The following is a 26,849-nucleotide window of genomic DNA, read 5'->3' as shown; positions in this document are numbered from 1 at the left end:
CTAGAACCTTTTTCGAGCATTCATTTCCTGACCGATAAGTAAAAGCGTATAAATAAAACAATAAAATAAATAAAATCACTTTATTTCAGACACATGTCCATATAAAAATTATGCTAATCCTAATATAAACTAAGAACTTAAACTAAGAGTTGCTTCAGTCGCCACATGACTAGTCTTATAAAATATTTTGGGTACTTAATTTTATAAATTTTACAATATCGGTACTCTAAGTACTGTCACTTTTTGTTCTCGCTGTGGTGAACGGATGACCAGTAACGAAAAATGTATAGATAAGTTAATATTGTTTTGTATGGTATAGCGGCCCCAAACGGTCAACCCTTGACGTGATATCCTGTCGTTGGCCGCCAACGGCTTTTATAATCAACTCGCGTTTGACAGCGGTAGGTCAGTTATTTATGAAATGACACAAGTTATACATTGTTAAAATATAAAAACACGCGTGGCTGCGGCGTTGGGGACAGTAAGTTTAGTTTATGAAATACGTTGTACTTAAATAAATTTTGAAACTTAATTTTACTAATTTATTTTATTTAATACAATTATGTTTACTCGGCATTACAGTAAAATTACCAATGCGCCGAGAAACTTAAGCTTAAGCTTATAATATACCGGGTGTGGCCTGTAATATGAGCAAAAAATTAAACTGTAGGCTGTACTCCTCATAGTGACCAACATTTGTTCAGCGACTTTTAAAAATAACTTGTGGTTTGATTTTTAATACACTTTGAAGTTTATTCTAAGACGCAATGTATTGCCAATTTTGTTATGTTTAAGGCGTGACAAGCAACGTCTATCACAATGATATGGCGTGGCGATGGCGTCCATTGAAGATAATATTTATTTTGTATGAAAAATAGGGAGTCTTTATACTTCATAATTTTTAAAAGTTGTTGAACAACAGTGTCACCGTTTGAGGAGTATAATCTATGTTTTAATTATTTGCTCATGTTACAGGCCACACCCGGTATAATGATTTATTTTATTACGCACTGCTTTATCTACCAGTTATAAGTGCATTTTTTTTTAAATGTTGTGTTAAGTAATCGGCTGCTCGGTCTTTATTTATTTCATAGTACTCAATTGTAGTATTTTTAATTGACTGAGAAATATACATACATATATAATTGGAAGTTCTAAGTTATGAAGGTTCCCGTAGCATAGAGGGATAAGCTGTTCGCCTATTTTGTATTTACGCTAATAGCTTTGCTGGCTGTACAATAAAGCATACATACACAATACATATACACATATATTCTTGAAGATAAGTGTATATTAATAAAGCTAAGCAGTGTTTATAACAAGATGTTAGTATAGGTTACCATGCGGTCCGGAAGTTATTACTGGCCATTAGGATAACCGCAGGACTGCATGCGGTGTGTCCGTCTGTCCGAGCCCAAGTTATAAGCGGGTAGCTGCTTACATGTAAAAAAGTAGAAACATTACCAAAAAAGCTAAGTAAGCGATCCATAGCTGCAATTTTCCCTATAATATGCTACTGAATTACGTCCTACACCATTATATACTACAATATTTCAACCGAGTTCGCCCCTAGTACTCAGGTATTGTAGGTATCTAGATATATATTTTAAATCAGCGCAGATTTAAACTCAGAGTACTCAGATGCAACTGAAATGAAATACCTAATCAGTTGTGCACTGTAGGTACACCTATATTGTATACTACAGTACCAGAGTACATATGTGTGTTAACACTGTTAAAGGCGAGATGTCTTATATTTTCCATCAAGTGGTTAGTGCGATATGTTTGGATATGTTTTAAATTTTACATTTCAAAAATGACGGGCATAGTTTTCACTAAGTATGAAGTACGTTCATTCTAAAAGCCTGATCGAATAAAAATTTTCACATCACGCGTTGTATTAACCCCACATGCCACATATAGAATTTTAGAACAGCATACTCGTAAAACTATAACTATATCGAACTGAAATTTGAACATTGTCATAGTGACTTTCAAATAGTCGAATTTCAAGTACCTATCTTGAAAATGTAACAATTATGTAGAACCCTGTAATATTGGGCCAGCGATATGTAATATATACTTACCCTCATTCACAAATGTTTTCATGGTGGCCCAGAGTTCAGTAAACAAGTTGCTTGACAATCGCTGACTGATCGACTCGTGCGCCGATCAGCGGAAGCTGGAACTGCCCATTGTTGTCGGTGCAGTGGCGCACTTACATCCAGCAGAATAGATTGAATCCATACTATTCACAAACATACTTACCGATCACTACCTACGATGCTGACTGGATTTGAATTCCGGTAAAAGAAAACATTTACGTGTTCTTGAGTCTTTTTATGATTTTTATAAATTAACCTTTGACATGTGATAAGACGACCATCAGAACACATGACCATAAAGTCCTGGATATAGCCGTTGCATCTCGGGGATCAGGTAGACCACGCGCAACCTGGTCCCTGGATGGCCGTTGTAAGGAAAGACATTAACGACGGGAACTTTAGACCACAGACGACCCAGGTGATTAGTAGGGCCGACCCCAAGTAAATGGGATAGTCAGGCAAAAGAAGAGACCTTTCACATGTGAGTGATGTGACGGGCAACAAATGTGGGAGCAAACCTCAGTTACGTACATAGACTAAAGTCTAAGGGTTCAACGTCAGGAGCCGAATGAACTTACTTTCAGCTAGGTTTGAACTTACGTTCAGGGTACTACGTGACCATCAATCAGGTCAAGTCTGACCACGATTGCTCACTGTTACTTTCTGATTTTAGCATTTTATTTTACTGCTTCGTAATCTAGCATCAGGTCAATTCGAACTTACATTTTGATGTCAAAATGATATCATTTACAACCCCGCTATAGCGGTAGCAACTAAAAAAACTGCCGTAGCATAATTATAATTATCTTGTAATGCTAAGTTATTTGGTGTAAATAACTATGAGATCGGCATGCGAACTATTACCGTCAAGCTGAGCGGAACACTCAATCACCCACCGTTACTTTCATTACCAGCGCCCTGTTCTCAGCCTCTTGGCTCCCTCTACAAATAAAAATAACCCTTAATACATTGAAATAAAGATGTAGATACTTATCACTATATAAGACGGCAAAAAACTGAGCCATCCTGCCTTTATCCAGTCATCTGAAAACTGTCCGTAATACTACGAAATCATGGAAGATAACGACGTACATCTAATGAATGTCGTCAGAAAAAAACGGACTTCGTAGGTTTTCTCGTATTTTCTTAGCTTTAAATCTTTAATCAATTAAAAAAGCCACTAGCAGCGGAAGACGGTGCGTTCAAAGAATAAAGTTCGTCGCAAGAAACCATTACATGTATCCTGGGCTGTAAAAAGTGCCACAGAAGTTATGAATGGATGAGTCCTCAATATAAGCGGATAAGGGCCAGTGGCACCATTCATTAACCCGGGGTTAACCGGTTAAACCTGGAGTTACCAAGGTTACCAGTACAATTTGACACTATGGTAACGGTTTCACCAGTTAACCCCGGGTTAGTGGGATAGTGCTAGTGGCGCTAAGTATAACTAATGTTATTCAGCTTTTTGATTAGATTAGGCATCTTAAGTAGTAGTAGCCTACTATAAAGTAATTTTGAAATAATGCCTGAATAAACACAATCTATCCATATCATTTTGATAAAAATGTTTTAAGTTATATAGGTAGGTACCTAGTTCATTATTTCAAAATGAAAATTGAATGTATGTATTTAGTTCCTCATACTTCTTCCTATATCATCCCTAGCACAGAATTATCTATACTTACGCACTATAAAATTAATAACAATCATAACATTCTTTTTTGTTACCTATTATTTTGTATATTGTCTTTTTCTACGTTAATACAAAAAAATATAATTTGCCTAAGTAAATGGTAATTATTTTTACACCACAGAAGTAAATTGCTTTCTTTTTTTTTATTAGCCTATGTGTGCGTCCCACTGCTGGGCATAGGCCTCCCCTCTCCCTTTCCAATCTTATTTTTTTAAATCTGAAAATAACAAAATCATATTGTAATCGCTCCGCTTCACCACCCGCTTCAGCTTCCGCTCTCACTGAGCCGAGCAACGCGCAGCGTGACATGAATGCGCGTTTCTTGCTAGAGGCAAGTCACTTATTAACACAACGTAATGTCACGTCACGTCACTTTATAACAGCTGAAGATGCCTGAGGAATTTAATCAGTGGTTTGTGTTAGATCTGTGTGGATATATGAAATTTCAAATTAATAATAAAATGGTTTCCTGCAGCGGTATCATGGACGCGTTTTTATCACGTATCATGTCATGCGTCACTTTCGCACTTACATACTTTTTAAAACGTGACAGAGGCATGGGTAGCAAATGATAAAGAGCCCGCCATCGTAGGCCCTCTGAACCGAATTTTACTTAAAATTTATTAGTTTTCTTCATTGCAATCATACCACTAAATATATGAATTGTATTATAATTGTGTAATATATTATAAAACCATGACAGGAAGTTTACAATTACCTACCTACTTATTAGATGTTAACAGTACAAACTCACATTTTCAGGCGGCCTGTGTGCTCTAATCCGACCTGCTGGTGCTTCATTTCAAGAGATCACAGACTTCAAGAGTGTAAATAATAGTTTAGTCCGTTATTATAATACAATTCATTTAAAAAATCACCGCTCAATCAATCGGTGCTGGCAGACCGAAAAGGAGATGGCGGGACGACTTGGACGTATTTTGTCCGGATTGGCGGGAAACTACAAAAGACAGGGTTGAGTGGAGGAAGCGAGGGGAGGCCTTTGCCCAGCAGTGGGACACTTACCCAGGCTAACAAAAAAAAACATTAGCCGCCATTTAGTCTCAACCTAAAGCAGGCCACTGACGAGCCTTCCAAATGGATGCCGTTACAATGGATTCATCCAAATGGACGGCATCCTAATATTAAACATTGTACGTTTTTGACATTCACGGACCGATTTTGGATTGCAGCTACGCTATTTGGACTGTTGGAAGGCTCGTCAGTGGCCACCTTAATGGCGGCAAAAGCAATTGCCTAGCAAGTATTTTTATTGAATAATTTCGATAGTCAATTAAATTCCTTATTTTTGTTTTAGTTTTGGCTATTTATACTCCAACAGTACGAATTATGACTTCCTTAAATACTTTACGTTTCAGAAATAAGTGACTTACATCCTTAATTCATTTCAAAGACACTCGAATTTCTGTAAAATCTGCTTGTAAAATGGATTTAATTATAATTAAAATTGCAACCGGGCTTTTAGGAGCCAGCAGGAAGGATATGCTTCATTTCCGGGTATTCGCTGCCTGGTGAAAAGGGCAAATTAAAAATATCCGGACGCAAATATTTTGCGACGCCCGAGTTTAGGTAAACCTGAATTATTTAATAAAATATGAATGAACTATTTGGTGGATGTATAAAGGGGCCCACTGATTAACAGTCCACCGGACGGTATCGGTCTGTCAGTTGTTCGGAGCTGTCAAAATTTTGTTCTAACTGACAGGTCGGTACCGTCCGGCGGGCCGTCCGTCAGTGGGCCCCTTAAGGTGTATCACATATATATACGAGTATTTGGCCTAATCTTGAAAAGTATTATGTAGGTCATAGTAATCAAATCTATATACAAATATGAGTACCTATAGCATTAACACGCTACTTTTACACGTAACCGACTACATACGTTCATAAATATTTATACATTTTTTCAACTTATTGCAATGGGTTAAGGTGAATAAATGTATATATATTTATGCACTCGATTGTACCCAATTAACTATTACAATCTTAGTTAAATTTCAGAATATGCGTACGTAATGTACGTATGTGACGCTTTCAATATGTTGTACCACACTGTCGGTTGTCATTTAAATAATTGTCTAAAGTTTAATACGTCAATAAGTTTACTTGTAGGTAACACCTACTGTCATTCGCTAGCTTATTATTTTGATATTAACCAACAAAACTCGGATATAACATTTTTGTAAAACAAAACTCAGTTGATTTTACGTCTTTGATATCGATATCATTTCATTAGATCACTATTTTTAAGAATCGATCTCCAACAAAAATGGATGTAAGAAATCTGTCCTAAAATTTACTTCAATAAACCACCTATAAAGTAAATTAATCGATACAGTAAAGTGGTTTAGCGACCAAACAAGCGACTGGCTAATATATGTAGTCGACAAACTTTGGCTGCCGGCCGGCGGCGGATATATTGGCGTTGGCATGGGCATTGGCAAACAAAGAAGTTGGCTCCTTTATTGGCCTGTATAACTTTATTACGAGGTTCGAGTTACTGTGTGAAAAACCTTACAGTCAGTGCCAACAAAAACGCACACTTAATTGCTCTTTTTTTGTTACATTTTTAGATTAATTACACAAACGGGTCTACCGCAATATAACTTCATCGCAACTTGGTGCAACTCAGCTCAAACGTTGGAATTTAAGGTAAAAACAATGGAATTATATCGCGGTAGACCCGTTTCTAATTAAATATGTGTACAAAGCGCGAGAGTATAAAGCGTTATATTTTTAGAATTTACAACGTAACGAAACTTATGTCTGTGTTTTTTTTGTTTCAGGTATGCTACGCTAGCGTATTTCCTGTTTTTGGTAAACTAATATATGGACTGACATAGGTATATAAAACTTTCCGTGTTTGTATCGAGCCTTAAAAGAGCTGTCGAAAGTTCATCGCACTCGGTCGTAAAAGGAGCAAATCTGTATAGTGACGTGCCCACTCGCCTTGACACACTCAGGGCTGCTAATGAGCAACGAATTGTACTGATAACTGACATTTGATCCTTATCTAGCGCCGTAAGCGATCGTAATACGGTTCAGTTTTGATTGAAACTTGCAGGTCTAGACATGACAGTGAGTACACCGGTATTGAAATAGGCATGTCTAGTTGTTACGAGTGTGTTACGTTCGTAGTTGCCATCTTATGTTTCTTATTGTTTATTTATGACAAAATCAGGATCCTTAAAAGTTAACGCACGTTAAAATTACAGAGATCGTTACATTCAATATCTCGAATAAAAAAAATATGATTGGCGTAATCAATGTGTCATCTCTAGTGACACGAATATTATCAAAAAATTCTTCATTGCATTGATGTTATTTAATTGGTGACAAAATTGTATCTTGGATCTTCTACTAAATGAATTTAAAATCGCGAACTTATAAAATTTGGCAACTAGCAACATTTTCTCTTTTACATAATTGGCTATAGGAACGATTTTTAAATAGCCGCAAGTCTTTGTTTATTGCACAATGTTAAGATTTTAGATAACGACAAATGTCACACATTGACACTCTTTAAAATATTTCTAGTACCACTCTTATGTAACAAGTATCTATTGTTTCAGCTCGTCATAGTTATTTATAATAATTTATATCTATACATATCTGATTTTTAGATTATGCAACCCTTATCATATCTAAATCTATAGGTATATATAACCTGTAAGCACTGCTTTTCTGTTCGCAACAAAACACGAAACGTTAACACATTAGTCTTTAAATATTCAACAATTGAGACTTAAGTACATCCTTATGGTGCCTGAAGAGTGACAATCGGAGCTCTATTGTTTTAAGTATTAAAAATACGGAACATTAAATAGTAGTCTTTGTAAATTTACTTAATGAATCCGCAAAAAAATACAAAAGTAGGCTTTCAAGTCACGTGCCGACATTTTGTAGAACCCTTTGTTTTTTTAGGACAGACAAATTATGTGACAGTACATTTAATATTCCGCTTGCGTGAGTTCCGTCCAAGCTAGATATTGTTTTAATATTAAACTAACCAGGGTTCGCATGCTAAAGTATTCAACTGGAAAACGCGTTTCGAAATAATGTAAAAGCCCGTAACTACAAATGTAGTAGGAAATAATATTATTAATATTGATTATTGCTATACCTAGTTATTATATTTAGGTAATACAAAGTGATTATGGATACGCGTGGCGTCATAATTATGACGATTTCAGAATGTTCCAACATAAAATATTTAAAAACATTTTTTGAAAGCAAAAGAGTTTTCCAGAAGCTTGTGTCTGCACGTGATTCGCTATCTTCCAAAAAAAATCATTCAAGTAGCTCATTATTAAAACAAAGACTTCAAATTCGTATTTTATTCTTGTTTTACATGTTTCTTTAGTTTGTTAAAAAAAAAGGTAACATCAACAATATTGTGTAGGTACACTTTTTACTGCAAAAAGCTTTTTGTATTACCCCTTCAAAACGAACCCGTTGTCAATGAAGTAACTGGAACCAGTAACGCTTCTAGCCTTCTCGCTAGCTAGGAACAGGATCACATCTGCAATCTCCTCGCTCTTGGCCAGAAATCCTAGGGGAGCGATTTTCGCGCGTTCCTGATTGATGACACTGGCATCTCCAAGATTGTTGTTGGTAGGAAATTCATTGTCGACCGGTCCAGGATTGACGCTGTTTACTCTGACTCCGATAGATGCTAGTTCCAATGCTGCACACCGAGTAAAATGGTCCAACGCCGCTTTCGATACGTAATATGGTAGGCCCGTTGGATATTTGCTCGTGAGTATTGACGCTATGCTTGAGACGTTGACAATGTTCCCTTTAGTCTTAGCGAGGAAAGGAGCGGCTAAGGTAGTCAGCTGGATCACCGCTCGAACGTTTAGTTTCATTACTTTATCGAACGCTTCCAATGCATCACCGTTCAGAATGGTTCCCTGTACTTCTATTCCAGCATTATTGACGAGTACGTCTAATTTTCCGAAGTGTTCGACCGTTTTTGAGACGACTGTGCTAGCTTCTGTTTCATTGGAAATATCAGCTCGGATGACCAGTGGTTTCTTGCCTAGCGCTTCGATTTGCTTGGCGACGGCTGCGAGCTTGGCCGCGTTCCTCGCGACGAGAGCCACGTCCGCGCCCTCCTTGGCGAAGAGTAACGCCGCCGCTGCGCCGATGCCGGAGCTGGCGCCAGTCACTATCACTACTTTATTAATTAAAGACATACTTTGCTAAACGTCAAGTTAGCGTCAAATCAACGTTGAAACTGAACGGTTATGAACACAAAGCAATTTATTTGTGAGTAGTACTTACTGATAAAGACGTTGAAGAACGATAAGGAATGACTGTATATAGCTTATTTGATATTGATGTCATGCTACATTTGCGTGTTACATAATATATTTATATTTGGCTAGAAACTGTTACCGATAATGAATGCAAAGTTCAATTTATATTCGAGAGCAATGAACACAGTAATTTTCTTATCATAAAATTCTTAATACCTACATATTCTTATTTCAATCATCATCATTTATAGGATGTAAAATGTTTTTTCATTACACTGGGTATGCGTGTAGCCCAGGGTATGCATGTAACAGACAATCCCAATTTTAACTCGTACCTAATTCATTAATATTACAACAACAAAAAAATAAAATTACCGTCATAAAACTGTTTATATATGTTACCCTTTCAAAAGGAACCCGTTGTCAATGACACAGTTGGAACCAGTAACGCTTCTAGCCTTCTCGCTAGCTAGGAACAGGATCACATCTGCAATCTCCTCGCTCTTGGCCAAAAATGCCAGGGGAGAGATTTTGGCGCATTCCTGAGTAATAATCCTGGAATCTCCTTGATTGTTGTTGGTAGCAAATTCATTGTCGACTGGTCCAGGATTGACGCTGTTTACTCTGATTCCGATAGACGCTAGTTCCAATGCTGAACACCGAGTAAAATGGTCCAACGCCACCTTCGATACGCAATATGGTAAGCCCGTGGGCGATTTGCTCGTGAGTGTTGATGCTATGCTTGAGACGTTGACAATGTTCCCTTTAGTCTTAGCGAGGAAAGGAGCGGCTAAGGTAGTCAGTTGTATCGCCGCTCGAACGTTTAGTTTCATTATTTTATCGTACGCGTCTAATGCATCACCGTTCAGAATGGATCCCTCTACGGCTATTCCAGCATTATTGACGAGTACATCTAATTTTCCAAAGTGGTCGACCGTTTTTGAGACGACTGTGCTAGCTTCTGTTTCATTGGAAATATCAGCTCGGATGACCAGTGGTTTCTTGCCTAGCGCTTCGATTTGCTTGGCGACGGCTGCGAGCTTGGCCGCGTTCCTCGCGACGAGAGCCACGTCCGCGCCCTCCTTGGCGAAGAGTAACGCCGTCGCTGCGCCGATGCCAGAGCTGGCGCCAGTCACTAACACTACTTTACTATTGAAAGACATACTTTGTTCACGGATAACCTCAAGCTAGCGTCGAATCAACGTTGAAACTGAACGGTTTTGAACACAAAATTATACATTGATAAGCATAGTACTGATAAAGACGTCGAAGGACGATAAGGAATTGTCTATTTTGATATCATAGTATCTTTGTTAAATATAGTTATATGTGACTGTAAACTATTAAGGCAAACGTACTAGTGCTCGACATGCTAATGTCCAATATTATATATTATGTATGTAAATGTTGTAAGTAGTGTGTTTACTTATTAATTGTAGAATACTCGCATGTGGAAAGGCTAAAAATGCTAAAATAACAAATTGCCAAGATTAAACCATCCACAACGAACGGAATGGTTATTTAAAGTGCAATAATTTTAATACTTATAAGGATCTCCAAATCTCGCATGAGAAATTGCGCTCGATATTTCTCACGTCGGGCGACGATGCCGATGCGATGATATAATATTTTGGCTGCGGCCATTTGTAAAACGTATCAAGTATCGGCTCTCGCTACAGGCGCTTAATGGGGCTTCAACTTCCAGTGATAAATGTGCAGTTACTGGTATATTCTGAAAAAAGGATCATAAAATATTTTTACGGTACCTACCTACATTTTGATTTTTTCGGCACAAATTAATACATATAATAGGCTCCGTGATTATTCATAATTATTTAATAAACACAGCTCTCTGAAATAGTATTGTATACATAATTATTAGACTGCAGATTGGCTTCTGAATCTTCTGATCCTTGTAGCGGTGCTCCTAGACATCAAGGAACCCGATGTTGCCAGACTGCAAAGTCGATGGCCCAATATTACAGGGTTCTATGATAGGTTCAAGATAGTTAAAATTGGACTTAATGTCACTATGATAATATTCAAATTTCAGTTCGATAAAAGTGAAACATAGAACCCTGTGATATTGGGCCAGCGAAGTGACGCCGACGGTGCCGTTACGGACCAGCAACTTAATCCATTGTCATAAATACCTTCGCTATCGACAAACTCACACTTTTATCACAAATCGGACTTTGCGTAGTTGCACTACCTGATAATTGATAGGTATTTCATATAGGTACGTTTACATTTGAAGGGATGTTTACAAAAACAACATAACTGACTACACTGGTTGACACCTGAAACAATTGACAATGTTCTTAAAAAAGTGTCAACCGCTCTAAGCAGTTATGTTGTTTTTGTAAACATCCCTTCATTTGTGTAAGCTGTTTTTACAAACAAAGATTTTTAAACCAATACTTGATGTGGGTTTGTGGGTTTGTGGGTTGCAATTATTTTGATGCCAATTATTTTGATTATGACAGGGCTAACAGAGCAATGAAACTGTTCCTACAACCAGTTGCATCAATACTGTAATATTTCATTTATTTGGGTCACATTTTACTGACTTCCTGCCACAAAACGTAAGTATGGCGTAACAAAATAATTACCATTTTACGGCCCCCTAAATCTGATTTAACAATCTAAATTTATTGTTACACTTTACATCAAAATAGTGAAAATACTACTATTTGAATTATAGCGTCGTAAATGATAGTGTTTATTAAAATTTACCGTTAAAATTAATTTTTTACAATTTGTTTTTTTACAAAACCAGTTACCTTAACTACAGTCGTTGAAAATGTTTTTCAATTCACCCATTATAAATCTATTGTTTTAGGACAAAAAGCTGTAGATCGCTCGACGAACGTTCGCAAAATTACCCGTTTAGAATTTTTTTATGATACGTATATTTATATGTATGATATGGTTAACGTTATCCCCAAAAATCAAGTAAATGACTGGTAAAGTAGCCACAGGAGCGTAACCTTTTAAAAATATGTCACTTATTTACTTTTAGCGTGAATACAAAATTAATAAAAGCTTTGTCGGACTGAAATTGGTTTTTAGGCGCTTTAAAATGAAATGCACTCGTGAATTTCTGTTTGTATCGAAGCTCAGACCGTTATTCAATTTGTATGCCGGCATTTTATTTTGATTCGACGAGCAGCATAGACAATAAATAGTATCAAGTCAAAAACTAGGTAGGTACATTTTATTTGGACTGTAATCAAAATAATGTATAATTCTCGTTCCTGGACCAAAATAGGTAAGGTCTATGGGACAAAAAGTATATCTGAATGTAAATTGGCAATCTTGGCATGTATGTAAATTATTCGGTTTACCCTAAAATAATACGTGTACGAAAATAAACACTTTTGTGTCCCGATTTCCAATTTTTCATTATTTTGAGAAAAACCATTGGATTTACAAAACTTAGCTAAGCGTGCCCTACGCAGGTACATAGTTAACAGATTTCTGCACGCCACAAAATAGCTGCTACAAACACGACATTGCTTCGTAATGACTCTGATTACGAGCGATATTCGCCCTTTAATGTTGCCGCGCCTGTTCTAATTACTTATAGACTGCAGTCGGGTTTGCGCTGTCACAGAATATGAGATTTCGTACAAATTTGCCGAACTAGGCCGACACTGACCTTTATCGCGCGTAACACGCAGCACCGTATATTGAAATTTTAGTTTATTTATTATTTTCGCTATACATACCTCGACCAGGATAGTTTTTCCCCGGCCTTGTGTTCATAAAATGGCCTAGTTTCGCGCGGCGCTTTATATCACACTCAGTAGACAAGTCATCTGTAGCAATGTAAGATAAATACCTACTAGGATGATGTTTGGTGAATTATCTGTCTCTTCACTATACATTACTATTCTACATATTTTGTTTCCGCAGACTGGTTTTATTATACACAGGAATGCAGAGGTAGTGTCGAATTGTAATGCTTATGAATTGCATAAATACGACAGCTGAAGGAATTTTAATAACAAACGCTATCAATGTTTATTGCATTAAATACGTCAGCTGAAGGAATGTTAATAACGAACGCTATCTGATGTGAGATATAATCTACTTCAATATTACATTACGAAATTATATTGTTTACATCAGTAAAGGAGAGCGGACTAATAGCCTTCAACGATTCTTAACAATGATCGAGCATTTTTGTGGTAATAACAAGTAGTCCTATAGAAATTGGTAGTTAATGTTTGTGACAAGCTGTAATGCCGGTTGTATTTTTCTTTGCTCGAAATTACTTGATCTAAAATACTCTTATTTATATGCAGCATTTTTGTTTAAAAATATAAGCTCACATTCCTGCAAAAATACCAACCTAAATTAAAATTAAGAAATAATTCAAATGCAATTGTAACATGTGTGAACTCGACACTTGTGACACAGCTGTTTATTACAGTTGGATTTAAAACAGTCAAAAATTGTCTTCAATTCTTGACCAAAATAGAACACACATATACATCCTCACACCCATGTGGGTCATACATATACGCCCGTAATTAAAGCTACGAACTCCGGACCTACCGCCTTCATTTACATAGCTTAATAACTTAATTTTTGTCGTATAATACGCGATGAGACCACACACGACCGACGGACATATACGGACGTTAATAAACATTTTGTACCTGTAGGACACGTCACATAAGTTTGACTAACTTTTGTGTACGTTGAAACAAAAACCTTCCTAATTTACAACAGTATAAAGCGGCTTTTGTCGTGGACCATATAAGGTTCTATATTGAAAATGGAACCATTATCTTTTGTTTTGCGGCACCGGTAGTTCCATTTTTGGTTCCACGGGTATTTTATGGTGGCATTTTCGAATTTATTAAAAGAAAGCGCGCGAAAGTGAGAGCCGTTGGGTATTTGGCAAATTATTGCGTATCTGATGGGAATTTAAGGTATTTTTATGTGTAAGCTTAAGGATTTAAGATAAGCAAACAATGTTGGCAGTTATCGTAAATTTTATAAGACTGCCGGCTACGACCTTCAAAAAGAGTTTTTTGTATACTTATATAGCGATTGTAAATTATTAAAAACAAAATGTATGGTAAGGTATGCCGTTTTGTTTGTTTGAAAAAATACCTACTGAAACATGACGGAACAGTCGGAAGAATAAAGGGGCCCACTGATTAACAGTCCGCCGGCCGGTATCGGCCTGTCAGTTGTTCGGAACTGTCAAAATTTTGTTCTAACTGACAGGCCGATACGGTCCGGCGGACTGTTAATCAGTGGGCCCCTTAAGGGTAGGGTTAATTGAACAATATCAAAAAATATATAAGTAGACGAGAGAGAACAAGACATTAAGGTAACTGGGAATGCAACGTATAGCTTTTAAGAATTCAACATAATCCTCACTATCTTTAACATTTGTAGCCGTATATTACGATAATTGCAGAAGTGTATAATACTAAGTGTATTACTTACTGTGTTAGCGTCTGACCGAGCCAGAAACATCGAGTGTAAGTAGGAGAACAGGAGGAAGAAGGTATAAACGTTATAGTCAACCAATTTTTTTTTTTTTTTTACTTTTTGGCAACAACAGCATATGTTTGAACTGCTTTACGTATAGGTACGTGAGCATGAAGGCCTTATGCAAGGATAATATATATGTACGCCTGAAAATAACGTGTTTTCCTAAAAAAATGGGGTTTTCATGAGTTTCCTCGAAGGCCAAGTACCTACACCCGTAAAATATTTTTGGAGTTGGCTTTAGGTATTGTAGTCAAATAGGGTTGATACGTTACCTCAGACAATCATCTTAGGTTTGGTTTTGCAATTGTTTAAACAGGGACAGTATATTCTTGATAAGTTTTTGGTTTATAAATAATCATTTTTGGTACAAGCTTTTATCGCTAATTGTACTTTTCTTAATACTGATCGAGACAAAATTCTAAAAACCCAAACATAATTAGGTTGCGATGTGTGACCAGAGTTTTTATGGTTTCTATGGTCACCTCCTGCCTCCATCATCATCATCACTATAATATTCCATTGTCACCCTATTTACATTGTAGGTACAAATTTTCAGCTCAATCGGAAATCGCGAAGTGGGTCAGCATCCAAACTAACTAACCAACCACTAACAAACTTACATACTAACAGGGAAGTTAAATAAAAGCATTTAAAAAATCAATCTAACATATGACCAAAAGCTTTTTTGGTCAATTTATATATTTTAAGAAGAATAAACATTAATTTCACTTAAACATATTGGATACTATAACAACGAATGTCGAGTGATTAGGTATATACTTATCGGGTGAAACTAAAATAGTTAATAAGTACAATAAATTCTGAAAAGCTTTATCATGATTCGGCGAGCGTTGCCATACAGGATAAATGTCATACAACAAACATCTATCATGACCAAAACGGAGCTATAAAAGATAGCAAATATAAATCCAATTTCGCAAGAATATCCTAGATTTTTTAATATCATTATACACTTCTTTTTACATTCATGTCAGCTATTGTTTTTTGTTATTTTACTCTGTAATCATAATTCAGAACCCAGAAACACACAAATAATACCTTTACATTACCTTAAGTGCACTGCGGCAACCGGGGCAACCCTATATGTTGGTTGTACGAGTAATGGAAAACTGAATATTTAATGTGGACTGCGTGGACTAACAGGCGTCTAGGGGTGCGCAAATAATCGCGGAGGAGCGTGTACTGACGTAGTCCTTGGCTTATCTTGACCATACGACATGACATACCATTGTGGATGTTAGTATGATAATATGTAAATTACATAAAAAATGGGTGTAAGATCAAAACTTCGAACAATGACAGTTATTATTTGTTGTATTTAAAATCATGCGAAAGATAAGTTGCGCGCAAAACATAACATTTCATTTTACTCACCATATTTTTTTCTGCCCCAGGCATATAAATATGATAATCGATTTTTAAGGAGTAAACTCCAAAAAGTGGTTTTTTAAAACATTATTTAACAAGTTAGGAACGTGGCGAACATGATGACTTACAAATACATATGACCAACTTTAGGGCCGCTAGTAATAAGGCTCGTTGTGAAGCACGGTGTTAAAACAACTCGTTTCACGCAATGACCTTTGGGTTCTTTACCCTAGATTTTCTTAATTATTGTCAAAATTGTATTTTTTATGGAAAAGCAACAATTTTCCTTCGATTTTCCTAATCATTCTCAATATTTTATTTTTATGGAAAGGCAACAAACACATTATTAACGGCGTTTTGAAATTTTAACATCTACTTATATTAAAATTAATTCTGCATATTCTGAGCTTCCAGAACGCCCAATCATTCACCTACTCCACCGAATCTGTGACCTCAGGTGATCAGTTTTGACACGCACCAAAGTCTTAAGCATCGTGCCCAAACTTGACCTTTGTAGCACGACATTGACACTCCAAACTTGAACCCGACGTGGGAGACGTCAGGCGATCGAGTTGATAGCCGGACGGATTGTTTGGGTCGGGTTACGTATAGGTGTGGACTGACTTTTGATGGCGATTGGGATGGCAATCGAGGTTTTAAAAGTTGAAATTTTTTTGGTAATCGAAGTGGAAGAAACTTAAATACATACAAGAAAAAAACATATATGCAATACATGCTATAGTAAACTTTAACGTATTAAGGCATAGGTAACATAAAATTTTAAATACCCCCAATACATAAACAGATTAACCGATTTGATAAAACATATCTAAGAACCACCGGTAGATAACCTGCTTTCATATAAAAAAAATCAGAGCCAAATGAGTTCAGCCGTTTATGAGCTACGCTGCCACAGACCGACACACGACGGCTAAACTTATAACGCCCCTCTTGTTGCATCGGGGGTTAAAAACATTATAATTACCTATTATGATTTCGTTTCATGTTACTCTGATTTTGCACGTCTCCAAATTTGATATGGCACTGTAAATGTTTATTAACATTTGAATCAGCATTTTAGATGTATTCGTAAAATAATTATTACCGCTTAAAATATCTTCAAGATTATTTTTTATTTCCATGGCATTTTATTCCATTGCATCCTGTTCAGGGTACAAAATATGGACTACGTAGTCCAAGCAACTGAATGGAAGAATTGCAGATATTACAAACGATCCTTTATGTGGACGCTGCAGTTTGCAAAGCAGCTTAAGAACTTTATTACTTCTCGATTGAAAAAGTTCCCCTGTGAAAAAAGTGAGTGTTCAGTCAGAACCTTATTTATCAAAAAAAAAACTTAAGTTTAAGTCCTTTCGAGCAAACTATTATGCGCAATATTAAACTGCTAGTGAAAGTATATATTTAATTAAGGCGTTTATTGCATTATAGTTAACTAGCGACCCGCCCCGGCTTCGCACTGGTTAAATAAAACCTTAACATAATATACACCTAAACCTTCCTCAACAATCATTCTACTTATTGATAGGTGAAAACCGCATGAAAATCCGTTCTGTACTTTTTGAGTTTATCGCGAATATACATATACTAGTACACAAACGGACAGACGCGGCGGAGGACTTTGTTTTATAATATGTACTGATTTGTACGTTATTTGATACGAGTGTTTCAAGTAGGTATTATTGTAATAAATGAGTTGTAAAGAAGAGCCTACTCTTTATATAGGCCTACTATTTATTGTCCGCATGACTTTGATCATCTGGTACACGTAATAGAATCTCTCTGGCCAAAAGTTACAATCTCCATCTACCAATTCCTTTCATAATAGGAAGATAATCCAAATATCTTCATTGTGTTATTGCATAAGCGGTGTTATAAACTTCTAAAGCGATATAAACCAGATAATAAAACGCGAGTGAGAAAAGTAGCACGTGAAAGATTTGTTCATATAATTCAAGTTCATGACCTTTGACTAGTTTTTAGTACATACCAATTCATAATTATGTGGATTTATATTCGTACCTAAAGTAAAACGTGAGACTACTCGTAGTGTACAGTCGCACCAATAAAAGTCTGCAGCGGATTTGATAGCCCACGCAGTGTAAGTGTTATGTATACGTCATAATTTCATAGAAATTTGACGTTTAAAATGACACTTGCACTGCGTGGGTTACCAAAATCGCTGCAGCCTTTTTACGATCTAACTCTAAAATAAATAAAATATGTTTGTCCTCGTTAAATATTTCAGAGTATTTTAGCTAAGCAGCGTTAGAGACTTGACCCTATTTGGTAATAATGTTTTTTGTAGTTTATTTTTTATAGGTACATATTTATTTATACACGTTTACATTTTTTTCTTGTAAATCCATTTATTATTATTCAGTTACATATATTTGTCTTACTATCTACACCTTATAATTATGTTTTAGGAAAGCATTTAGGAGTAATAAGTATTAATAATCGTAATAATGTTTATAATTCTAGGTTCTAGAAGGCCTAGCCTAGCTGAAAGGGCCCGAGAAATAGCACCTAACACCTCACAGCTCGTAGTTATTTGTATATCACAAAGCTTTGAAAGTAAACCTATATATGTTGATCAGTTTATTGACACGCTAAGTATTACTTACGGGATCTTTATGGATGTATCGCGCTATACCGGGCCGTGCCCGGGCCGAGGCGTCCGACATGTCATTTTCTATGACGGCTGCCCGGTGATCACGTGCTTTCTATAGAAAACGAAGAGCTGGAAGCTCCGGTCCGGCCCCGGCCGGTCTAGCGTGAGTCATCCTTTACCCGAGGGCCAAGCAACGCACACTCAACTCTAACGCCGACCATACATTCGTTTTAACCAATGTATCGCGGTTGGACGACCAATGGAACGTAAGTTTCGCAGCCGAGCAGTTAAAGCAGCACTGACAGACTGCTCCTTTTAATTCGAACAACGCAAATCCAAGAACTTATGCTTGGATTGTACCATAATAAGGACTTTATGACATCCGGTATAGAAAAGTCACTGGAAACTTTTAAGATCTTACCTACTTAAAATGTTTTAAAATATCGAAAAGTTATAGAGTTCGACCAAGATAACTCTGCAACGAGTGTGAATGTACACGCAGTTCAAGTGTTATTTATAAGTACGTCAAAAATTCATAGAAATTTGACGTTTAAAATATGTAATGCACCGCGTGTGCTATCAACTTCGTTACAGAATTTTCTTGGTCTCACTGTATCTAAGTGTAAAGGTTCCGTCACACAGGCGCGTTTTCCGGGAGGCGCGTGAGCGTTTTATAATATGTAAACGCGGCGCGCCCTGCACACGCCCCGTTGTTGTTTAGTTAGGCGCTAATTTTACTATTTCCACTATAATTCATGAATTTCTGTGCTACATTACCTCTGACTCAGACACCACGCGTATCGATTAAATTAACATTTTGATTCAGTTATTTCAGATAATGTTACTGTTAGGCATGACGACCACCACTTTCGTTTATATTCAAATACAATAATAAAATAGATAATGTGACCCAAAACCACAGTTCTCACTCAATTAAAATGCTGTTAAAAATAGTAACCGTATCGGAATGTGTGAAAAACTTACCAAGAGGGTGATTCGGCCTTTATACTTAATCTTGTAGTGAAACGGTTATGGATATGATCTGTCAGCTGTCATCAGTGACAACAAAAACATTTCTGGTTGAAGAATATCAATCATATCCATTCCATCGTTTCATAATTAAATTAGGTATAAAGTTCGAATCGCCCATCTCACATGTAAGTACCTATATTAATACCTAAGTACTTTATTACCTGTACATGTATATATTTCTTTACTCACTTAAGTTTTATGTTTGAACACTGAACATGCGAAAATTTAATTTTAGTAGTAGTAGTAGTAGTAGTAATCATTTATTGTCAGATTATGCAATGTCAGTATACAGATGTTACAATATTATTTGATTAGAGAGTGTCACAAAATATTTGAATATATAATATTTGAAATACTTGAGTTTTGAATATGGATATGTCTAATATCTACGCGCATTAATTTAATATCCGTAAAACAAGCACAAAAGAACAAACAATCAGCTATAGCCATAAAACTTTATTTGACTATTTTCCTAACGAATTCATGTGATCATTATAATAGTGGATGGAAAAAAAATCTCGCCTATTCATTTTATTTATCCAATTACAGTTCTCCAAGCCAGTTAGAATATTTTACGAAATAAGTACTGTTCAAAAAACGACCGTGGGATATTTCGTTTTGATATAAAATGCATTGACAACAATTTCAAATTTGAGCCAAATTTAAAAGAGTGTCATTATTAGATTATTATAACGTTTACTATCCTAAACTCGATACTTATCGAACGTTTACGTCACCTAACGCACGATAGCAGTGATGTGTTCGTTTTATTACGCGTTTTGATTGTAAATTGCTTATTGAATTCGATTTTAAATCATTCTAGTAATAGTATTTCTAAACAAAATTGATCGAAATATTTATAGTATAGTATTGCTTATAGACCTAAACATTTCTTAAATATTTTATTAAGTTCAAGGATATCTGCGACTTCATTCATTTGGTTGTCTTTTATCTGGCCCATAAATAAGAGTATTTAAATAAATCTATCCCCCGCTCTATCACTTAAAAAAAATCAAAGTTTTAGTTGTTAGAGCTGTTTCCCACTGACGTCCAGTTTTTTTGCGGGTACGGTTTTTTGCAGGATCCCGTTTTAGTAGTATAGGTGCTAATATAGTAACATTCACACGAGGATTCTGTTTGCGGGATCCTGCATGCATACTACAGAAAACGGGACCTGCAAAAAACCGTACCTACTCGCAAGAAACTGGACGTCAGTGGGAAACAGCTTTTATACCTAAATAATGGCATTTCAAAACTTTACGTGGCACAGTAAGTATATTGATTTCCCTTTGTGAGTCACTGAAATGACTCAAATCGTGAAAGTTATAGTTCTATTGAAATTTTCTCACCTATTCGTTATTTGCCATGTTATATTTATTCAAATGTTTCCAGTAAATTCATAGTAATGCTTTATTTATTGTCAAACCGTTAGCCATGACGCTATCGGCGAAATAAATCTCAAAGTTATTACCATTTAGTGCAAGGAATATTGAGATATCGGTACTGAATTGTTTTGGTCATTACAAAACTGTACACTTTCGAAACAACGTAAAGAATAACAATGATTTAGAGTTTAAATACTTAAAATGAACATTACTGCAGTGTCATTTTGAATAAAATAATTGAAATTTTATATGACAGTGATCGGATAAATCATCGCAAAACCATCAAAAATCACTTATATCACAAAATAGGACAAGACTTATTAAACTCATATTATGTGCTCAGTATCTTTATAAAATTTCCAGATTATAGGTACTTACTCAAAAACTGAAGTTCAAAATTGTATCATGTTCCATACAATATTTATTTTTGCGATAAATTGTCCGAACTCTGATGATAATCATGATATTTCAGGGTTATTTAAAATTAAAAATTTAAACAAAAAATTTACCTACTCTCCTAAACTTTTTCGATTACGGGTATAGGGCGGGGTAAATGACAAAGGACGAGTTTTATTTGTTCCCACATTTTACTTATCCCACGTTTATAAAGTGGATGTGCTGATGTCACTACATCATGTTTCGTTTCAATAATATAAGGGGCATATAATTATTATACATATAATTTTTTTGAAAGCCATAATCATTTATTTACAAACAAGATATATATTAAAAAATTAATAACTAGCTTACTTAAATCTAAAATAGGCCTTTGAGGCATTGTACCAAGGATGCTGATGGCATTGTACTTAATAAAATTAAAAAAAAAATAATCAAACGGCAATAACTTTTTCTTATACCAAGAGTTACCAATCTCATAAACTGAAAAAACAATGTTTGAAGAATCTGACATTAAAAAAATGTATATTATTGGCAGTTCCGTTTAGCTATACTTATTTTCTCGTCGTTCCAAGACTCGTTGATGATTAACCCCCTTATTCGTTTCATTTGTCCCTTTCCATCATACCAATACGTTGGAAAGGGACACACGATTATTATCGGCTTGTCAACTTTAGTAAACGTTTATGAATAAGGGGGTAAGTAGTTAGCTTTTAACTTAATACAGGTCTCAGGAAGCGACGCCAACTGATTATTACACAGGTTGTCTAAGAAAACCTTTTATTATATAAAGTGGCCTCCGTTTTGACTAGACCTTGGAAGTCTCATTTGTTTGTCTTAAGTATGTAATTATGTTTTCACGCTGCCAATTGCCGATAATTTAAGTTTTAAACGAACCGACAAGGCCGGTAACCTTATTATACGTATCGACACACGGTTGTTAACTTTGATTAGTTGTTTAAAAAAAATACAATGGTAGCACAATAGTTATTTGTTTTACAAGGGGGCAAAGTTGTTGTTTAACCGCTCGTGCTAATATTGATACCCGAGCAAGCGAAAGATTCTAAAATGGAATCTTGAGCGTTGCGAGGGTTTCAAAGCACGAGGGTTAAACAAAATTGGCCTGAGTGAAACACAAAATTTTTCTGGTTGGTTCTGAGCTGGTGTGGTGAAAATTAATATCCATATATAGCGTATGTTAGTTATCTGATTACTTTCAGATGTAACTATTAGGCATTCTACAGGAAGTGTCGATAATAAGGTTAGGTGGGAATGTAGCAGATTTTCTAAATAGTTAGTATATTTTTAGCCATTTACTGCGGGCTTGGTTGGTAGTTTTGAAATGGCCAAGCGTTAGTATATTTATCACAAGTATATGCTTTATCTCCTGAATATAGAATTGGGTTACCTACCCAAGCCAAGCGTTAGTATATTTATCACAAGTATATGCTTTATCTCCTGAATATAGAATTGGGTTACCTACCCACTAAGTTAAAGAAATGGCTTATTCCTTCCCAATTTAACTTTTCTTTATCCACAAAACAAAATGATCGACCCTTTTAAAAATTTAACATTTTCCCCTTAACGCCTTACCCCTTTTACAGCGTCCCTTTCAGTCTTAATGGAAAATCCTTCGAATCATTCCATTGATGAAGGCAAGGCTTTAATCCTCATACAGCTCCACCTACACCTTTGAAATGTTTGAAATACGAATACCTACCTACCTCGTTGAGGCTTGTTTTAGCGTTTACGCTGCATCACGATTTCGGCTATCAAGGAGCGATATAGCACATCCCATAAAGGCTCCTCTTCACGTTGGGCCAACGCCAACGCCAACGAGGGACGCAGCCATGCGGTAGGATGAGATAGCAATATCACTTGCTCCCTCTAACGCATAAATGCGTCCCTCGTTGGCGTTGGTGTTGGCCCAACGTGAAGAGGAGCCTTAAGACATTGCACTATTTCGACATATGTTATGTACTTAATTTACTTATCTATAATAACGCTAATACAGTCGCCATCAGATATATGGGAGCGGCCAGGGTGCTCACAAATATCTGAACACGCCTGCATTGTCAAGGCATTAGAGTGCGTGTTCAGATATTTTTGAGCACCTCTGCCGCTCCGGAATAACTGATAGCGACTGTACCATAAATAGGTATCGACCACAATTATAAATGCAATACAAATTTATTCCGACATCGAACGTTTAGGGTATACCTAGCGACATGCCATCACACATCTTACCACATTTAAAGCCAACTAAAACAACAGTTTTTTTTTTGTAAAAAAGGTTATGAAATTGTCCTCGATACATCGGTCAACGGTGTTGGTTCTATAATCTCACACAATCTTTATTACATATACTCGTAGATACGAAGGCCATACTGAAATTTCTAAGACAACTGACTGCTTATTTTTTCTAAGTGGCCAGTCCAGGAATTTTCAGTGTGCCCTAAGTACCTTAATAGAGGCTCGCACATACAGAAGCGTACCTTTACATATTTATTATATTCAATAATATCACTATCTATAATATCTATAGATGGTCAAGCAAATCTTGTCAGTAGAAAAAGGCGCGAAATTCAAATTTTCTATGAGACGCTATCCCTTCGCGCCTACATTTTTCAAATTTGCCGCCTTTTTCTACTGACACGATCTGCTTGACCAAGTATATATCTGTTTGAGTTTTATATTCAACTCTAAACTATTTGTACAAAGCTGTGCACTATTAAATCATAAACGGAAATAAAGTCATGGAAACTGACTGTTCACATTTCAATATTATTCATGAAAATATTCAGTTCCGCAGTAAACAAAGAAACGTTCAGAATAAGATTTTCCCGAATTTTATTATTTGTATGTTCGTATATGGATTTGACATACCTAGTTGTATTGTATTATATTAACGTGAAATTTTCTTTTCAGGTATGTACCAATGCAGCTACTAAATTTTTCAAGATGTACTAACATCCACTTTGTAAGTATTCTCCCTACGAACATATTATTATTTTGTATTTGTACATTGATAGGTACCTATTAGCGATATCATTAACCCAACCTTCACCGTAGTTTTCTTTTTGAAAGGGAAAAACATAGCGAAACTTCAACCCAAAAAAGGCCCAAATATTTTTCTTTGTTGGACGAAATACTATGTATATATATATATAGCTCCTACCTACGCCACCTTTCAGTACCTATACCTACGTACCTATAAGGAATTTCCGCAGGGGACTTGTTTGAGCTCCTTAAAAATGCAGCTGGAAAATTGCGCGCTTTTCAAATAATAGCCCATAGGTCACCTGCAGGCTCTGAAAGTTCTGCATACTTACAACACAATATATGAATACTGTTGCTACCTGCGCTCGTGTGAAGATACAGGCTTTGATCTATTATTAGCCGAGCATTCATCGGCATCGGCACGATTGATCCGGAGTCGATTGCTCGTAAACTCGATTCATTCAGCGGTCGAGGCGATTGCGACTTTGATGAATTTTCATGGTCAGAATAAGAATAGCATCTACTCGTCTATATGTACTACATGAAATATATTATAAATAATGTCTATGTCTATATTTTTTTTACATACGTCGCTATACAGCTAGCTTTAGGTCCTTTCGACTAAAATAACGGAATAAACTATAATGCTCAGGTTAATAAAGTTTTCAATTGGGAATATAAATAATAAAGGTACATGTCGCCCCCCCACAAAACTTGTTTAGGAAAATTACAAACTTAATAATATTCACGATGCAACTTGTACTATTTAGTTACTGCAAAACAATAGAGAGGAGAGTAACTCCTCAAGCTTTTTAACGATAAGTAGATATTGGCAGTAAATGCTTAGACAGACACTTGGTAATCAAACTTATGAATATTAAGGGGCCCACTGATTAACAGTCCGCCGGCCGGTATCGGCCTGTCAGTTGTTCGAAACTGTCAAAATTTTGTTCTAACTGACAGGCCGATACCGTCCGGCGGACTGTTAATCAGTGGGCCCCTTAAAATTTGTCCTATATTACTATGACAAATAACAATATAGTATAGTCAATTTATCTCCTCGTCAGTTCGCTACCAAAATATTCGAGCTGAATCAATAGTAACAATAAAAGCCTATCAATATGCCAATCAATCTAATAAAATGAACTGCCTATCGGCACAAACACAGACGCATACAGCGAAGAGAGAGCACTCGGAAAATAAATCGCTGTGCTGTTTTTGACAAGGGTTGTGATTGATGGGAAACTTAAGAAAATCGGCCATTTAGTAGTCGTGGTTAAAAAGGCTTTTTCTTGACATAGGTATATAAATTAACATAAAAGTGACCTACATAATTATTTCCTTTTGTATACTTAGGCATTTTATCTGCTTGGTAAAACGTATTCCACGTTTCAAAACAAGTTAAAAAAATACTTGAATTACGTGTGCAAAATATACAAGGTTTATCAGAGATACTAAGATGGTAATGTGAATGCTATACAGGGTGTTTGGTACATCGTTTGCCAAATTAAAACGGCAGATAGGTTGACTCATTTGCTATCTACTCATGCATAGAAAAAAAAATTGGCCATGGTTTATTTTTCTACTGCTCAATTTTTCACTTCTATGACAGTTTTTGGTAAATTTCAAATTTTTACTTGAGCAGCTCAAGTAAAAATTTGAAATTTACCAAAAACTGTCATAGAAGTGAAAAATTTTTTTTGTACCAAATTAAAATTTCTAGGCATGGGAAGATAGCAAATGACTCAACCTATCTGCCGTTTTAATTTGGCAAACGATGTACCAAACACATTGTATATTCTGAAAATAATATGTATTTAGCTTTCTTCCTTGAATAAATGCTTTTACGTAAACATTGTAAAGCTCACGTGACCTGTAGCTTCGTAGCTTTAATAAAAAAAATTGTTTATTTAGCCCGGAGAAGAATGAGCCTGGTTTATAATAAACGTAGGCAACTCACATGATAAGTACGCAGGTATTATCTTTTCCATTGAGTGACACATCTTAATGCAAGCTCGCTGTAGCTGGGTGTTTGACGTTACGATAGCGTTGAGGTCCCGATGACATTGAGTGACACATCTTAATGCAAGCTCGCTGTAGCTGGGTGTTTGACGTTACGATAGCGTTGAGGTCCCGATGACATTGAGTGACACATCTTAATGCAAGCTCGCTGTAGCTGGGTGTTTGACGTTACGATAGCGTTGAGGTCCCGATGACATTGAGTGACACATCTTAATGCAAGCTCGCTGTAGCTGGGTGTTTGACGTTACGATAGCGTTGAGGTCCCGATGACATTGAGTGACACATCTTAATGCAAGCTCGCTGTAGCTGGGTGTTTGACGTTACGATAGCGTTGAGGTCCCGATGACATTGAGTGACACATCTTAATGCAAGCTCGCTGTAGCTGGGTGTTTGACGTTA

General features: G+C 36.2%; 3 protein-coding genes across 5 annotated transcripts in view; 1 reads left to right on the top strand and 2 right to left on the bottom strand.

The window, feature by feature from the left end:
- Positions 1 to 26,849, top strand: part of LOC134667014 (rho GTPase-activating protein 7) — a 383,984-nt gene that overhangs the window by 129,995 nt on the left and 227,140 nt on the right. The gene's annotated exons all lie outside the window — the stretch shown is intronic.
- On the bottom strand, positions 8,225 to 9,060 carry LOC134671181 (3-oxoacyl-[acyl-carrier-protein] reductase FabG-like). Its single transcript, XM_063528969.1, has one exon. The coding sequence runs from the start codon at positions 9,012 to 9,014 to the stop codon at positions 8,250 to 8,252; it is 765 nt and encodes a 254-aa protein (XP_063385039.1). The 5' UTR covers positions 9,015 to 9,060; the 3' UTR covers positions 8,225 to 8,249.
- On the bottom strand, positions 9,462 to 10,286 carry LOC134671174 (3-oxoacyl-[acyl-carrier-protein] reductase FabG-like). The gene has a single exon (XM_063528956.1). It carries the CDS (start codon positions 10,238 to 10,240, stop codon positions 9,476 to 9,478), a length of 765 nt encoding a protein of 254 aa, XP_063385026.1. The 5' UTR covers positions 10,241 to 10,286; the 3' UTR covers positions 9,462 to 9,475.

The sequence above is a fragment of the Cydia fagiglandana genome, chromosome 1, assembly GCF_963556715.1.
Source record: "Cydia fagiglandana chromosome 1, ilCydFagi1.1, whole genome shotgun sequence".
NCBI lineage: Eukaryota > Metazoa > Arthropoda > Insecta > Lepidoptera > Tortricidae > Cydia > Cydia fagiglandana.
Note: the sequence above shows the minus strand (reverse complement) of the source record. Positions and strands in the feature narration are given on the sequence as shown.

Coding starts and splice junctions, on each gene's coding strand:
- LOC134671181 (XM_063528969.1), bottom strand. CDS start 9,014: ATGTCTTTAATTAATAAAGTAGTGATAGTGACTGGCGCCAGCTCCGGC.
- LOC134671174 (XM_063528956.1), bottom strand. CDS start 10,240: ATGTCTTTCAATAGTAAAGTAGTGTTAGTGACTGGCGCCAGCTCTGGC.